Source organism: Lipotes vexillifer, unplaced genomic scaffold (assembly GCF_000442215.2).
Source record: "Lipotes vexillifer unplaced genomic scaffold, Lipotes_vexillifer_v1.1 scaffold496, whole genome shotgun sequence".
Lineage (NCBI taxonomy): Eukaryota > Metazoa > Chordata > Mammalia > Artiodactyla > Lipotidae > Lipotes > Lipotes vexillifer.
Window position 1 is genome coordinate 10,358,038 of NW_006786690.1, and position 15,708 is coordinate 10,373,745.

Consider the following 15,708-nt stretch of genomic DNA (forward strand, 5'->3'; position numbering starts at 1 on the left):
TTAATGCAGTCTGCCTGGAGCCTTCCCTACCTCTTTATTTTGGTACCTTTGTCCGTTTACTCCTTCTACATGTCCCTGTAGCCTATGGACCTCTCAAGAGCAACCATTTTGCTTTGTGTACCTTTGAAAATTTTTTATTTATTTCTATTTTATTTTTTATTTATCTTTTTAATTTTTACTTTTATTTTTGGCCGCGCCATGCAGCACCAGGGATCGAACCCCTGCCCCCTGCAGTGGAAGCGTGGAGTCTTAACCACTGAACTGCCAGGGAAGCCCCCCCACCTTTTTTTAAGTAAAAAGTAAAAAAAAAATTTCAAGCTTTTTTTAGGTATAATTGACGTATAACATTGTGTAAGCTTAAGGTGATGATTTGATACATGGATGTATTATGGAACGATTACCACGATAAGGCTAGTTAACACATCCATCAACTCACATAATTAACACTTTTTGTGTATGTGTCATGAGAACATTTAAGATTTACTTGCTTAGCAACTTCCAACTATGTAATACAGTACTGTTAAATATAGTCACTGTGCTTTACATTAGATCCTCAGAATGTATTCATCTTAAAATTGGAAGTTGGTACCCTTTGGCCAACATCTCCCCATTTCCCCAGCTAGCCACCACCATTCTACTCTCTGTTTCTATGAGTTTGGCTTTTTTAGATTCCACATGTAAGTGAGATCATATAGTATTTGTCTTTCTCTGTTTGACTTATTTCATTTAGCATAATGCCCTCAGGGTCCATCCATGTTATCGCAAGAGGCAGAATTTCCTTCTTTTTTGTGGCCTAATAATATTCCATTGTATATATACCACATTTTTTATCCATTCATCCTTCCATGGACGCTTGGGTTGTTTCCATGTCTTGCCTATTGCGAATAATGCTGCAGTGAACATGAGGGTGCAGATAGCTCTTCAAGATCCTGGTTTCATTTATTTTGGATATATACCCAGAAGTGGAGTTGCTGGATCATATAGTATTACTATTTTTGATTTTCTGAGGAACCTCCATACTGTTTTCCATAGTGGCTGTACCAATATACATTTCCACTAACAGTGCACAAGGGTTCCCTTTTCTCCACATCCTTGCCAACATTTGCTATCTCTTGTCTTTTTAATAATAGCCATTCTAACAGGTATGAGGTATATCTCATTGTGGTTTTGATTTGCATTTCTCTGATTAGTGATGTTGAGCAACTTTCACGTACCTGTTGGCCATTTGTATGTCTTCTTTGGAAAAATGTCTATTCAGTTCCTCTGCCTATTTTTTAACTGGATTATTTGGGTTTTTTGCTATTGAGTTATATGAGTTTTTAATATATTTTGGATATCGATCCTTATCAGATATACAATTTGCAAATATTCTCTCCCCTTTTGTAGGTTGCCTTTTCATTATGTTGATTTTTTCTTCTGCTGTGTAGAAGCTTTGTAGTTTGATGTAGTTCCGCTTGTTGATTTTTGCTTTTGTTGCTTGTAATTTGGTGTCATATCCCAAAAAATCGTTGCCAAGACTAGTGTTAAGGTCTTGTGTTTTCTTCAAGGAGTTTTATGGTTTCAGGTCTCACATTTAAGTCTTTAATCCATTTTGAGTGATTTTTGTGAATGGTGTAAGGTAGGGGTCTAATTTTATTCTTTTGCATGTGAATATCCAGTTTTCCCAACACTATTTATTGAGGAAACTCTCCTTTTCAATTGTATGTTCTTTGCTCCTTTGTCATAAATTAATTGTCCATATATATGTGGGTTTATTTCTGGGCTCTCAGTTCTGGTCCATTGATCTGTGTGTTTTTCTGTCAATACCATGCTGGGTTTTTTTTTTGTTTTTTTTTTGTGGTACGTGGGCCTCTCACTGTTGTGGCCTCTCCCGTTGCGGAGCACAGGCTCTGGACGCGCAGGCTCCACGGCATGTGGGATCTTCCCGGACCGGGGCACGAACCCATGAACCCGTGTCCCCTGCATCGGCAGGCGGACTCTCAACCACTGTGCCACCAGGGAAGCCCCCCATGCTGCTTTGATTACTATAGCTTTGTAGTATAATTTTAAATCAGGGAATGTGATACCTCCAGCTTTGCTCTTTTTTCTCAAGATTGCTTTAGCTATTTGGGGTCTTTTGTGGTTCCATATAAATTTTAGGATTATTTTCTATTTCTGTGAAAAATGTTGTTGGGATTTTGATAGGGGTTGCATTGAATCTGTCAATCCCAATTTTATGTTTTTGATGTCACAATTTATATCTTTTATATTGTGTATCCATTAACAAATTATTATATCAATAGTTATATATAATATTTTTGTCCTTTAACCTTTATACTAGAGTTAAGTGATTAACACTCCACCACCACAGTATTAGAGTATCTGATTTTGACTATGTACTAGTGTGTTCTATATTTTCATGTGTTTCCATGTTACTAATTAGCATCTTTCATTTCAGCCTGAAGAGTTTCTTTCTGCATTTCTTGTAAGGCAGGTCTGGCAGTGATGAACTCCCTCAGCTTTTGTTTTCCTGGAAAAGTCTTTCCATTCCTGAAGGACAGCTTGGCTGGGTAAAGTTTTCTTGGCTGGCAATATTTTTTCTTTGAGCACATTGCATATATCATCGCATTCTCTTCTTGCCAGCAAGGTTTCTACTGAGAAGTCTGCTGATAGCTGTAAGGTGGTTTCCTCGTATGTGAGGAATTTTTTTCTTTTGTTGCTTTTAAAATTCTCTCTTTGTCTTTGATTTTAGACAGTTTTATTGTAATGTGTCTTGGAGAAGGTCTTTTTGGGTTGAAATTGTTTGGGGATCTGTGAGCTTCTTGAACTTGGATTTCCAAATCCCTCCCCATATTTTGGAAGTTCTAAGCCATTATTTCTTTAAATAAGTTTTCTGTCCCTTTGTCCCTCTCTTCTTCTGAGACTCCAATAATGCATAGACTGTTTCTTTGAATGATATCCTACAGGCTTTACATACATAGGCTTACTTCGTTCTATTTCATTGTTTTTTCTATGTCCTCTTCTGAATGGGTAATTTCAAATGACTTGTCTTCTACACAGATTCTTTCTTCTGCTTGGTCACGTCTGATGTTGATGCTTTCTATTGCATAGTTCATTTCATTCATTGTATTTTTCTGAGCCACAGTTTTTGTGTGTGTGTGTGTTTAAGATTTCCATCTCTCTGTTAAACTCATTTTGTTTGTGTATAGGTTTCTTGATTTTGTTGAATTGTCTTTCTGTCTTTTCTTATAGCCCACTGAGCTTCCTTAAAACAATTTTGAATTCTTTATTGGGCAAATCATAGATTTCCATTTCTTTGGGGTCAGTTACTGTGGAAAACTATTGTATTCTTTTGGTGGTATCTTGTTTCCTTGATTTTTCATGTTCTTCAAAGTCTTATGTCGCTGTCTTTGCATTTGAAGAAGGCGTAACTTCCTCCAGTCTTTACTCTTCAATGTGTCCTATATAATTGGATTTTTGCACCAATCGTGTACTGGAACTTCTCTGCTGGACTCCTGGACTTCCACAAAGGCACTCTTGTCCGTGGGTGATTGTGAAAATTGGTGTTCTTTGGGAGGGGGAAGGCGGTAGAAAACTCTTATTCTGCCATTTTGATGATGTTACTCTCCCACTTTAGGGATCATTATTGCTAATTCAGGAGATGAATACATTTTTCAGTTGTAGATAATGGTATACTTTTGGGGTGCAGTGGAATTTTGGAAATGAGCAGTTGTTAAAGAATTAAGTCTGTGGTCTAATAGGAGGCTTCAGGCTAGGTAAAACCATTTCTAATTTAAAAGATGGAATGTAAATGCATTTCTAGCATGACTTTTTTTTTTTTTTTGCGGTACGCAGGCCTCTCACTGTTGTGGCCTCTCCCCGTGGGGGGCACACGTGGCATGTGGGACCTTCCCGGACCGGGGCACGAACCCGTGAACCCGTGTCCCCTGCATCATCAGGCGGACTCTCAACCACTGCGCCACCAGGGAAGCCCCTGGCATGACTTTTAAACTGGCAAAAGAATAGTTCCCAACAAGGTCCAGGCCCGCTCTGAGCAATGAATGGCACCATAGTTGGATCATGAAAATAGTCTCCAATGTGACTTGGAGATGGTCAATGTGTTCTATTTGTTTAAAAAAGAAAAAGTCCTGTAACCTTGTAGGCTGATGGCCAGTTGACTTCTTCCTAGTTGAAATGAAAACTCTTTTGACACTGAAGGAAAAATGACCATCTTTACTTATTTATTCATTCTTCAACTGTTTCCTGAGGACCTACTGTGTGCTGGGCTCCATGGATTCCACAGAGAGGGAGCAGACCTGGAGCTTCCTTATGTCTTTCTGTTCTAGAATTTCACATAAGTGGAATCACACCATATATACTCTGCTGGCTTATTTTACTTGTCCTGGTGTTTTTGCAGTTATCCATGGTGTTGCATGTAACTCATTCCTTTTTAGGCTCTGTGGTATCCCTTTGTATGGCTGTATCACAGTTTGCTTACCCATCAACTTTTAAAATTTATTTTTATTTTTTAGTCTTTTAACAACTTTTATTTGTGACATACAGCAGCATTAATCATCTTTATCATGTTGTACATTACATCCCTAGTACTTACTTATCATTTTAAATTAATTAATTAATTTTGGCTGTGCTGGGTCTTAGTTGTGGCGCACAGGATCTTCATTGCGGCATGCAGGATCTTTAGTTGTGGCACGCAGGCTTCTTAGTTGAGGCATGTGGACTTCTTAGTTGTGGCATGCATGCAGTATCTACTTCCCCGAACAGGGATTGAACCCGGGTTCCCTGCATTGGTTGTATGGAGTCTTACCCACTGGACCACCAGGGAAGTCCCCCCATCAACTTGTTGATGGACGTTTGGGTTGTTTCTGGTTTGGGGATTATGAATAAGTCTTCGGTGATCATTCACGGACAAGTCTTTTTGTGCCCATTGTGCTCATTTCTCTTGGGTATGTACCTGGGAGTGGAGTTGCTGGTCAGAGAGTAGGTGTGTGTTTAACTTTATTGGAAACTTCTAAACAGTTCCCCAAGGTGGCTGTGCCACTTGTCTCTCACCAGCAGTTCCTGAGGGTTCCTGAGTTCCTGCTTCTCTGTGTTTCTGTGGGAGCTGTCCTCACAGTGTCCCTTGCCCTTCCCCTGTTGGACCCCGACATTCAAATTTTCCTTCTTTCTCTCTCTCCAGGTGCTCAGGACAGAGCCAAGGGAAATGCCGACTTGGTGAGTCTTCATGTGATTTGGGGCCAGTTGTGTTGGCTTTGGGTTCTTCTGCTCTCCACTTCCCCGATCCTTCCTGCAGCTGTGTCAGGAGCCCAGGGAACTCAGCCCAGCTGGAGAGAGGGTCCCAGTCCCAGGCCCCCTACAGCACCCTGGCCCTGGTACAGCTCTTCCTGCAGCAGATTGTCTAACCCTGCTCTTTCCTCGTCTGTGAAGTTTAGATCTAACGAGGGGTGGGCATCAGAATCGGCTGTAGCAGCCACCCCAGACCAAGTCACTCTCTGTCTTAGTCACAGCATTTATCGTGTGACTCCTGTGTGTCAGCCCTGGGCTTCGTGCTAGGATACCTGGGAACAGACCACTCGAGTTTCGAGCCCTCATGGAGCCATCAGCCTAGCAGAGGCTAGTCACACAAAGAAATATATAAGTATAAATACTGTTAAGTACCATAAACAAAAAGAACAGGCTGCTGTGAGAGAGAATTACTAGGGAAACGTTGAGCCTCTGGAGGAAGTGGCCTCAGACTCTCCGAGGGTGGCCCGGGCGAGAGTCTGCTGGCAGATCTGACCACACGATTCTCAGGTGCTCCCCTGGACTGGGCGACCTCTAGGTCCTTTGGGGATGAATGTCTAAGGGAGTTGGATTTCTAAACTAGCAGCTCCTATCCCTGAATACTGCGATGGGAGCTAATCTTCGGTCCCAAGTTTAGCTGTTCATCTGTCACACAGCTAGTGCGCACCCTAGTCTGCTTCGCAGTCTGGAATGCTGGGTGTAGATCCCACACCCCTCCTTCAGAGGGAGGCAGACTGCATGCTCTGTCCCATCTCTCTAGACTGTCTACCCCATGAGTGAAACCCAGGGGGTCGCCTTCTCTCCCGAGGAGTGCAACGAGACCCCGGTTTACATTGGTCCCCGTGTTTGGGCAGGCATATGTCCTGAATGCAGATCCCTGTGGACACTGCCTCATTATCAACAATGTGAACTTCTGCCGCGAGTCGGGGCTCGGGACCCGCACGGGCTCCAGTATTGACTGTGAGAGGATGCAGCAACGCTTCCACTTGCTGCATTTCGTGGTGGAGGTGAAGTGTAACCTGACTGCCAAGGTATGGTCCCTGTGCACAGAGAGAGATGGGGGACGGGCGGGGTAGTGTCCTGCGAGGGACCCTGGAAACAAATGACTCCCCAAGATGAGCCCTTCGGTCTGTAGGACCGTGAGAGGCAGTATGGTTCAGTGGTTACCAGTACAAGCTTCAGACTCAGAGACCCGGGTTGAAGACTGGCTCTCCCACTACCTGTGTGACTCTTAGCTTCTTTGTTTAGACAGCGAGAACCATGCTCACCTCCTAGGGTCATTGTAGGAGTAAATAAAGAGTGCCTAGCCCAGCATCCCTTCCCCAAGGATGGTGGCTATTGTGATTGCTGTGACTGTCATTACTTCACTATTGGCCCTGGGAGCAGGGGGCAGGCCCGGGACAAGGACCTGATCCGTCAGCAGTCTGGCTCACCTTCAGCCCTCTCTTGTAGCAAATGGTCCAGGCTTTGGTGGAGCTGGCGCAGCGGGACCACAGTGCTCTGGACTGCTGCGTGGTGGTCATCCTCTCTCATGGCTGTCAGGTAGGTGGCCTCACCTCCTTGGGCAGGTGCCTGGGAAGGCTGCCCTGAGAGGCTGTGCAGAGCCCCGTCCTTTCCTGTGTCCAAGACACCCTGGCCTGTCCACCTCCTGTTGTTTTCTCGGAAGCCATTTGCCCTCTGAGGGGTTGATGCTCCTCCTGGGTGGCACGGTGTCCCTCGGAGAAGCTGTCTGGGAGAGGCAGGAAAAGACAAGCTGGATTTTGTTCAGAGCTGGGCTCAGCTCATAAGAGCTCCCAGTTCCTGCCTCGATCTTGCTTGGTGTTGTTCCGGGCCGTTTGCTCCTGGCTGGGAGTCGGGACACTGGGACCCACTCTGGGCTTGGCCACTAATGTGCTGGGTCATTGTGGCCATGCCCCTCCCCCTTCCTGGGCCTCAGTTTCCCCATCTTTTGAGTTGAGGGGTTGGACAGAACAGAGGTAACAACCCCTATGGGTTGCACAGTGTTTTCAGAACTGGCAACTTTAGCACAAATATCAGGATTTCTGGCTTCTCTTGAAAAGCCACAAAGGTCTGACCTTATCAGGCCAGCATCCTCATGGAGCAAAGCTCTGGCCTTTGGCAGGGCAGGGGCTGCCCATTTGGTTCTTTCATTCACAGTGTGGTTCCTAGACCGGCAGCCTGGGCATCACCTGGCAGCTCTCGAGAATGCGGACTGTCATTCAGAGCCTGCACCTTAACGAGATCCCGTGCACATAAAGTTTGAGATGAATTCGTCTAGAATAGCAGTTCTCAACGTTTCACTGCAAGAGAGGTGCCAGCAGGACCAGATTGATGGTCCCACTACAAGGGATTCTGATTTAGGAAGTCTGGGTGGGGCCCAGGAATTTGTATGTCTTACAAGTTCCCAGGTGATGTTGATGCTGCTGCTTCAGGGACCACACTTTGAGAGCAGCCGATCTGGAGGTAGCTGCCCAGTGTCCTGGAGTTAGTCTGTCTGGTGCTTATAGGCATGTGAGTTTCAGACCCCTGGAGTAGAGGTGGACAAGGGGCTGCCCGGAACCGACCTGCTGTAACTCAGCCTTGTGCCCCTGGGTGGGACCTTCTAAATGCTTGGCCCCTACAAAGCCTCTGAACAGGCTGTTGGATTCCTACCCTGACTTCTTGGGTTTGTCACCAGGATTCATGGTTTTCTAGGCTAGCCACCTCCAGTTCCCGGGTGCTGTTTATGGCATGGATGGCGATCCCGTGTCTGTCGAGAGGATTGTGAGCCTCTTCAATGGAACTGGCTGCCCCAGCTTGGGAGGGAAGCCCAAGCTCTTCTTCATCCAGGCCTGTGGCGGAGGTAGGCCGGTCCTCAGCCCTCCTGCCCCTGTGAATCTAGTGGGGAAGCAGCCACCGCCTCTCTCCTTGTCCATCGCGCCTCTCGATGTCCCAGGGGTTGATCCAGGCAGCCGGGGGCGTCCCAAACATGGTCACTACTCTCCGAATGTGGCACCTCTATCTAGCTGGAGAAGCTTCAGCTCTGTCCAGCCTTTAGAGGTTTGTGTCTTCCGTCTCACAGTGCCACAGCATCAGGGCGTCATTCAGCTGTGGCCACTTCAACCCCAGAGACTTGGCAAAAACAAACAATGCAGAGGAGAGAGAAAACCTCCTTCATTTTCCTTGTCATCATTCCCCTGACCTCCATCAACCAGACTCGCTTCCCCCTTTTGCAGAGAAAGGGAGGCCACTGCTGAATTAACTACTGGAATTCCCAAAGGCTTAGGTTCTGGGGATTCAGTAATTTTTAAGGATTATTTAGATTGTTTGTAGTTGTGCTCTATGTCCTGACTTTAAACCTGAGCCCTACTCCAACGTTACCTGGTTTTCTTATAAAATAAAAAAAGAGGGAAGAGAGAACATCATTATGTGTCCTGGATTATGGGACATGATGGCATCTCCAGGGGCAGGGATGTCTGAAAGGCATATCGCTTCCTTGTCCCTTGGCCTGATCTGCCAGAGAAGCGGGCATTGTTATACCGTAGAGCTGTTGGCTTGCATGCCAAGTGTGCACACCAGTGACCTGTAACATGGGCACCTGAGGCATATTCTTCTGCACACGGTGATTTGTCCCATACTATTCCACATTGGCGAGGGAGTCATGGGAGAGATTGTCTAGGAGCGCAGGCTCTGGTCATATGATTCATCCAGTAAGTTTATTGACCACCTGCTGTATACACCAGGCTGTAGAGATGCAGAGGTGGGGTCTCTGTCCCCTGGAGTATATAATTTGACTGGAACTGTGTTAAGTCACTATCATGACCCAGGCCTATAACTTGGCCATGAGTGATGGAGAACACTGGGTTAAATCCTGGGTTAGCTACTCCCTGCACAGCCACGGGCCAGTTAATCTCTAGAAGTCTTGGCAAATAGGGATTGTAACAGAGCCTAGCTCTTAGTGTTACTATCTCTCACATACTAGTCAGTGTGGCTCTTTTTTTAAAAAAAATAAATTTATTATTTATTTGTTTATTTATTTTTGGCTGCGTTGGGTCTTTGTTGCTGTGTGTGGGCTTTCTCTAGTTGCGGCGAGAGGGGGCTACTCTTCGTTGCGGTGCGCAGGCTTCTCATTGCTGTGGCTTCTCCTGTGGAGTGCGGGCTCTAGGCACGCAGGTTTCAGTAGTTGTGGCACACGGGCTCAGTAGTTGTGGCTCACGGGCTGTAGAGCTCAGGCGCAGTAGTTGGGGTGCACGGGCTTTAGTTGCTCCGCGGCATGTGGGATCTTCCTGGACCAGGGCACGGACCTGTATCCCCTGCATTGGCAGGTGGATTCTCAACCACTGGACCACGAGGGAAGCCCTAGTGTGTCTCTTAACACACTTAACACATTGCCTGGTTCATTTTCCTAACTGGAAACCTGGCCTCCCTCCTCCTGCTGACCCCAGAGGACTCAGTGTCACATAAGAGCCCCACCCCTGTCACCAGTGCAGTTATCTCAGAGTGATGATGACAGGTAGATGGAAAGGCTGCTGTTCTTGGGTTGAAATCCTTTGTAACTTGTCTTTCTTCTTATGATCCGGAATGTGTGGTCAAGTGATGTTCTTACTCAGAAGTGCGTGGTCCCTCTTTCTCCTGTGAATCAAAGGAAAAACAGACTGAAGGGTGAGCTGGGGTGCCAGCTTTCTGGGGAAGATAGCCGGTCTTCTGGGCCAGGGCCCACCCCACTGTCCATTCTCAGTAGTGAAGGAGGATCTTTGTGGTGTTACTCTTTGGACTCCTTGGTGGGGCCACTGGGCCCTTGATCTGGGCCCGACCTCTTCGCCTGCCCCGCCTGGCATGCTGTGCCCATCCCAGCACTGCTCAGCCTTCCCAGGACACCAGGGTCTGGCTTACTCCTCAGGCTTTCTACGTGCCATTCATCTGCCTTGTCTCCTGGCCACCTCTTAATCATCCATCCTTCTGGTTACAGCTTATTGTCACCGCTTCTAGGAAGTCTTCCCTGAACACCTCCTTCCTTGCAGAAAGTCAGGGTTCACGCCGGCTGTTGTGCTCCTACAGCCCCCGCTCTTCCCTTGTCTTAGCGCTTTCTCCTTGCATTCAGATGGCCTCGTCCCCTGGTCAGCTCTCTGAGGGCAGAGCCAATCACATCCGCCCTGCAGCTGGTCGCCAGCCTGGCACAAAGCCCACAGTATGCTTGCATCTTATGTGCATTCTAATTGTTTGAATTTGAAATATGGTTTGAAGTAATGTGGACTCCTGCCATTAAAAACAAAACCAAACAATTCACTGACAACAGCAGGATTCCAAAGCTGGAACGCAGTGATTAAGGTGCCACTTTTGGAGCGGTGGTCTCTGCTTAGCTCCCTGCTGCGGGATCTTGTGTTTAACGCTGTTGCCACATGGTGGCGCCACCAGCAGCTGAGGACAGAAATACCCAAATGTCAGTGACTGTTGTTTGGTGTCTGATGACTGGTGTCGTGTTGTTTACAGGTCTCTGAATGTCTGCCTTGGATTTTGGTGACTCTTGTGTTGCTATTTTAAGATTCACTGTTGTTACAATTTAAATCAATTAAAAAATCTTCTGAATGTCATCCTCCCCTTCATTAAGAGGTAGTGAGGGCACCGACACGGAAGAACGTGCCTCAAAGTCAGTAACTTTGGTGTGAAACTTCAGTGTTAGCATGATGAACTCAGCCAGAGCTGAGCGGCCTGAATTTTGGGGTGACCCCTCCAGAACTTTAGAGATCATGCTGAGAAGCTGGAAAGGAAGAATAATGTACGACAGTGGTTGTGGATTTTATGTGCTGAGGGAGCGGCTCCTCTTCCCACTGTGAATTCTTATGGCATGTTATTCTTCCTTGTAGGGGAGAATTTGAATCAATAAGGCTCCTTAAGAAGAAAGCAGTGGCTTAAATGCATAACCCATAGGCGAGGCCTTCCCAGCAGATTTGTAGGAGGATGACACGTGGTTGGAGACACAGCCAGCATCCCCTGTCTGACCCCTTCTTCCTCTGACCCCCCATCCTCCCCTCTCAGATCCCATCGTCCCATTTTCACAGGCAGCCCCCACCTGTCTCCTTAGGCCCTTCCTACGGCATCCCCCACTGAAGCGCTCCCTCCCCCGCTGCACCCTGCTTTCCCGGGCAGCCCCAGCGGCAGCCCCAGGTTCCCCTCTCAGGTCCCCTCCCCTGACCGACTTCCCCTAGGACAGATTCCAGAATCTCAACTAAGCAAACAGCCGGAAGCAGTGACCTGAGACAGCTATGCCAGAGTCCAGCTTTCACAGATCTAAGAGGCCCCCTTGGCAGGCTTGGGAAGCAGCAGGGTAGTTGAGAAGTGCAGAGTCCTGGTCCCCTGCGCATTAGGTGTGAGACCACAGACAAATTACCGAGTTTTCTGAGCTTTAGTTGTATGGGGTGAGAGGTCAATAGATTTTTCTTTTTTAAGGTTTTATTTATTTATTTATTTTTTGGCCACACTGCACGGCAAATGGGATCTTAGTTCCTCGACCAGGGATCGAACCCGTGCCCCCTGCAGTGGAAGCACGGAGTCTTAACCGCTGGACCGCCAGGGAAGTCCGGTCAGTAGATGTTGGGGTTATTATTATGGGGTTTCCAGAACCGTCTTTGTCCTGTCTCTGTCCCCTGTGGATGGGACCCCAGCTTCCCTGGGTAAACTGTGACCTCCCTCCCTCCTTGCTATTACCCACCGTGGATCTAGCCACACAAACCCTCCAGCTCTCCTGCCCAGAGACCTGCCCGACAGGTGCTGTTTCTCCCACCAGGATTGCTCTCCCTTCTCACATGGGAGCCTGGGTCACAACCGCCTGCTCCAGAAACCCTCCCCTGCGGAACCCCAGGCCCCTCGGCCCTCTGCCTGTCTTTGCTGAAGCTCTTTTCAGCTGCTTCCTTTCTGAAGTAACACTTTGTACTCTGCAGTGAGCTCTGCTTTGGAGGAACTCATCCCAGGACATGTCCTGCAGTGTCACTGCCCCAGTGACTCTGTGGCTGAGCTGTGTGTGGCCCGAGTCCTGCCCTGACTCCTAACCCTCTGTTTTCCAGGCCTGCCACTGCTCTGGGGCAGTTTGGGTTTTAAAACAGAAAAGACAGAAAATATGGCAACTTAAAAAAAGAAACATCCAGAATCCTACGAGCCCAACATGGCAGTCTCATTTTGCCTTTTACCTTTGGATCTTGGCCGAGGGGCACGGTCTGCATTTCTCATTGAACCTTATCCCTGAAGCATCACCCCATGTCTCCACAGTCTCCATTGTCACTGTTCAAATGGCTTATAATCTTGCATTGTAGTGATACGCACTCACTTACTAAACCATTCCCTAGCGTTGGCCATTTCGGTGGTATCCAATTTTTGGCTCACATGACCACCAATGTCTTTGTATTGAGGGCTTTTGGCTCCACTTGAATTATTTCCTTAGGAAATTACTGAGTCAGGGGTGTAAACATCTCCATGGATCCCATTACCTATGACTTAATGCCTTCTTTGGTTTCCATAAAAGGGTTTGAGGTAACTTAAGGAAGTGCAAGTGATGTAGAACAAAATACAGAGAAAAAGAAAATAAAGAGGAAATAGAAATGCAAGGAAAGAAGAGGAGGAAGTTTGGCATCTACAAGTGCATCCTGTGAGGTTCTGCGTGCTTGCTGGAGGTGGCCCGCAGATTGGCTCTGTGCTTTCCAGCCGCTGAGGCAAGATAGGGTGAGGTAGAATCGCTAATAAGATCCACCTTATTTGGTCTTCATAAGACAGAATTGCCAAGAATGGCAGTTTTTCTCCCCTGGGTTGTCTTAATAGGGGACACTGTAAGATAGTGGACAGTTGCCTCAACTGTATACCTACCAAAAAAGAAAAGAGATCAGTTTTATATCTTTTGTTTTTAAAAAATTTTATCTAGGGGCTTCCCTGGTGGCGCAGTGGTTGAGAGTCCGCCTGCCGATGCAGGGGACATGGGTTCGTGCCCCGGTCCGGGAGGATCCCACATGCCGCGGAGCGGCTGGGCCCGTGAGCCACGGCCGCTGAGCCTGCGCGTCCGGAGCCTGTGCTCCGCAACGGGAGAGGCCACAACAGTGAGAGGCCCGCGTACCGCAAAAAAAAAAAAAAAATTTTATCTATTTGGCCGCTCCGCACAGCATGCAGGATCTTAGTTCCCCAGCCAGGGATTGAACCCGTGTTCCCTGCATTGGGAGCACAGAGTCTTAACCACTGGAATGCCAGGGAAGTCCTTTTTAAAAATTAAAAAAAAAAAAATCCAAGTCTCAATGTAAATGGAGGGCAGAGTTTTTTCAGTTTGGGTGTTTAGCTCCCCAGACAGGAGCCCATCTTCTTCTCTTTTTGTTTTGGCTGCGCCGCTTGGCTTTGCAAGATCTTAGTTCCCCAACCAGGGATTGAACCTGGGCCCTCGCCAGTGGAAGTGCGGAGTCCTAACCACTGGTCCGCCAGGGAATTCCCCCATCTTCTTATTTTCTGTCTTCCTCAGTGCCCGTGTCGGTGCTCTGTACCCCAGGGGTACTCCGTGTGTATGTGTCTCTGCCGTCTGTGTCATAAACCATGATTTTAAAGAAGCCTTTATTGTAACCTGGGGAAAATCCTCATGATGCCCTGATAAGGGAATAAAGCATGATTAGTTGAACCTGCAAATAAGCAGGTTAAAAACAAAACACAAACGATTGGAAGGAGGTGCAGCAAACCATTAGCCATGGTTGTCTTTGGCTGCTGCCAACATGGCCAGGCTTTGTTTTGTTTTGAATCATAATGTTGAGATTTAATGTGTGTTTGGGGAAGAAGCCACAAATATGGTTAAAAAAAAAGTCAACAAGGACAAAATGATCAAAGTGCATAATAATTGGTCGGTAAACTCATGAGATCAAAAGTAGTTCATGCTGGGCTTCCCTGGTGGTGCAGTGGTTAAGAATCCGCCTGCCAGTGCAGGGGACACGGGTTCGAGCCCTGGTCTGGGACGACCCCACATGCTGCGTAGCAACTAAGCCTGTGTGCCACAACTACTGAAGCCCGCGTGCCTAGAGCCCGTGCTCTGCAACAAGAGAAGCCACTGCAGTGAGAAGCCTGTGCAGCGCAACGAAGAGTAGCCCCTGCTGGGGCTTCCCTGGTGGCGCAGTGGTTGAGAGTCTGCCTGCTGATGCAGGGGACACAGGTTTGTGCCTCGGTCCGGGAGGATCCCACATGCCGCGGAGCGGCTGGGCCCGTGAGCCATGGCCGCTGAGCCTGCGCGTCCGGAGCCTGTGCTCCGCAACGGGAGAGGCCACAACAGTGAGAGGCCTGCGTACCGCAAAAAAAAAAAAAAAAAAAAAAAGAGTAGCCCCCGCTCGCCGCAACTAGAGAAAGCCCACACGCAGCAATGAAGACCCAACGCAACCAAAAAAAAGAAAAAAATTATTAAAAAAAAAAAAGTAGTTCATGCTCATTAAAAAACAAACAAAATCAAAGTCCTCAGAGGTGTATAAAGGTGAAAAGTCAAAGTCCTGGGCCCATCCCTACTCCCATTCTTGTTCTTCAGAAGAGCCACTGTTAACAATTGGTGTTTCCTTCCAGACTTTTCTCTTGCTCTCCTGTCCATTTATCCATCATATCTATGCCAAACAGGTCATACGTTATATACTGTTCTGTGACCTTTTGGGGGGTAATTTTTTCTAATTTAAAAACTTTGTGATAAAATACACATAAAATTTACCACGGTAAGCAGTTTTAAGTGTATAGCTCTGGAGTGGTATTAAGTACATTCACGTTGTTGTGCAGCCATCACCACCATCCATGTCCAAAACTCTTTTCATTTTGCACAACTGAAACTCTGTACCCATTAAGCACTAATCCCCATTCCCCGTTCCTCCAGCCCCTAGTAACCAGTATTCTGTTTTCTGTTTCTATGAATTGGGTTACTTGAGGCACCGCATGTAAGCAGAATCATGCAGTATTTGTCTTTCTGTGACCAGCTTATTTCACTCAACATAATGTCCTCAGGGTTCATCCATGTTGTAACATGTGTCAGAATTTCCTTCCTTTATAAGGCTGTATAACGTGACTTTTTCTTTTAATCTATATGCTGTTTTAATTAATTAATTAATTTATGGCTGCGTTGGGTTTTTGTTGCTGCGCGCGGGCTTTCTCTAGTTGCGGCGAGCAGGGGCTACTCTTCGTTATGGTGCACGGTCTTCTCATTGTGGTGGCTTCTCTTGTTGCGGAGCATGGGCTCTAGGCATGTGGGCTTCAGTAGTTGTGGCCCGTGGCCTCAGTAGTTGTGGCGCATGGGCTCAGTTGCTCCACAGCATGTGGGATCTTCCCAGACCAGGGATTGAACCCATGTCCCCTGTATTGGCAGGTGGATTCCCAACCACTGCACCACTAGGGAAGTCCCAGTGTGACTTTTTTTTTTTTTGCAGTAGAACCTCTACTACTTTTTTTTTTTAATAATTTTTTTTT

At 47.0% G+C, this 15,708-nt stretch overlaps 1 protein-coding gene across 5 annotated transcripts in view; it reads left to right on the forward strand.

The window, feature by feature from the left end:
- CASP9 (caspase 9) overlaps positions 1 to 15,708 on the forward strand; it is a 29,232-nt gene that overhangs the window by 9,737 nt on the left and 3,787 nt on the right. For 4 of the 5 annotated variants that reach the window (XM_007459293.1, XM_007459289.1, XM_007459290.1 and 1 more), the window contains 4 exons: positions 5,177 to 5,211; positions 6,135 to 6,311; positions 6,733 to 6,822; positions 7,975 to 8,122. The exons of the other annotated variant lie outside the window; for it this stretch is intronic. In XM_007459293.1, coding sequence (XP_007459355.1) covers positions 5,177 to 5,211; positions 6,135 to 6,311; positions 6,733 to 6,822; positions 7,975 to 8,122 — 450 coding nt within the window. The remainder of the gene's footprint in view (positions 1 to 5,176; positions 5,212 to 6,134; positions 6,312 to 6,732; positions 6,823 to 7,974; positions 8,123 to 15,708) is intronic. 5 annotated transcript variants of the gene reach the window in all.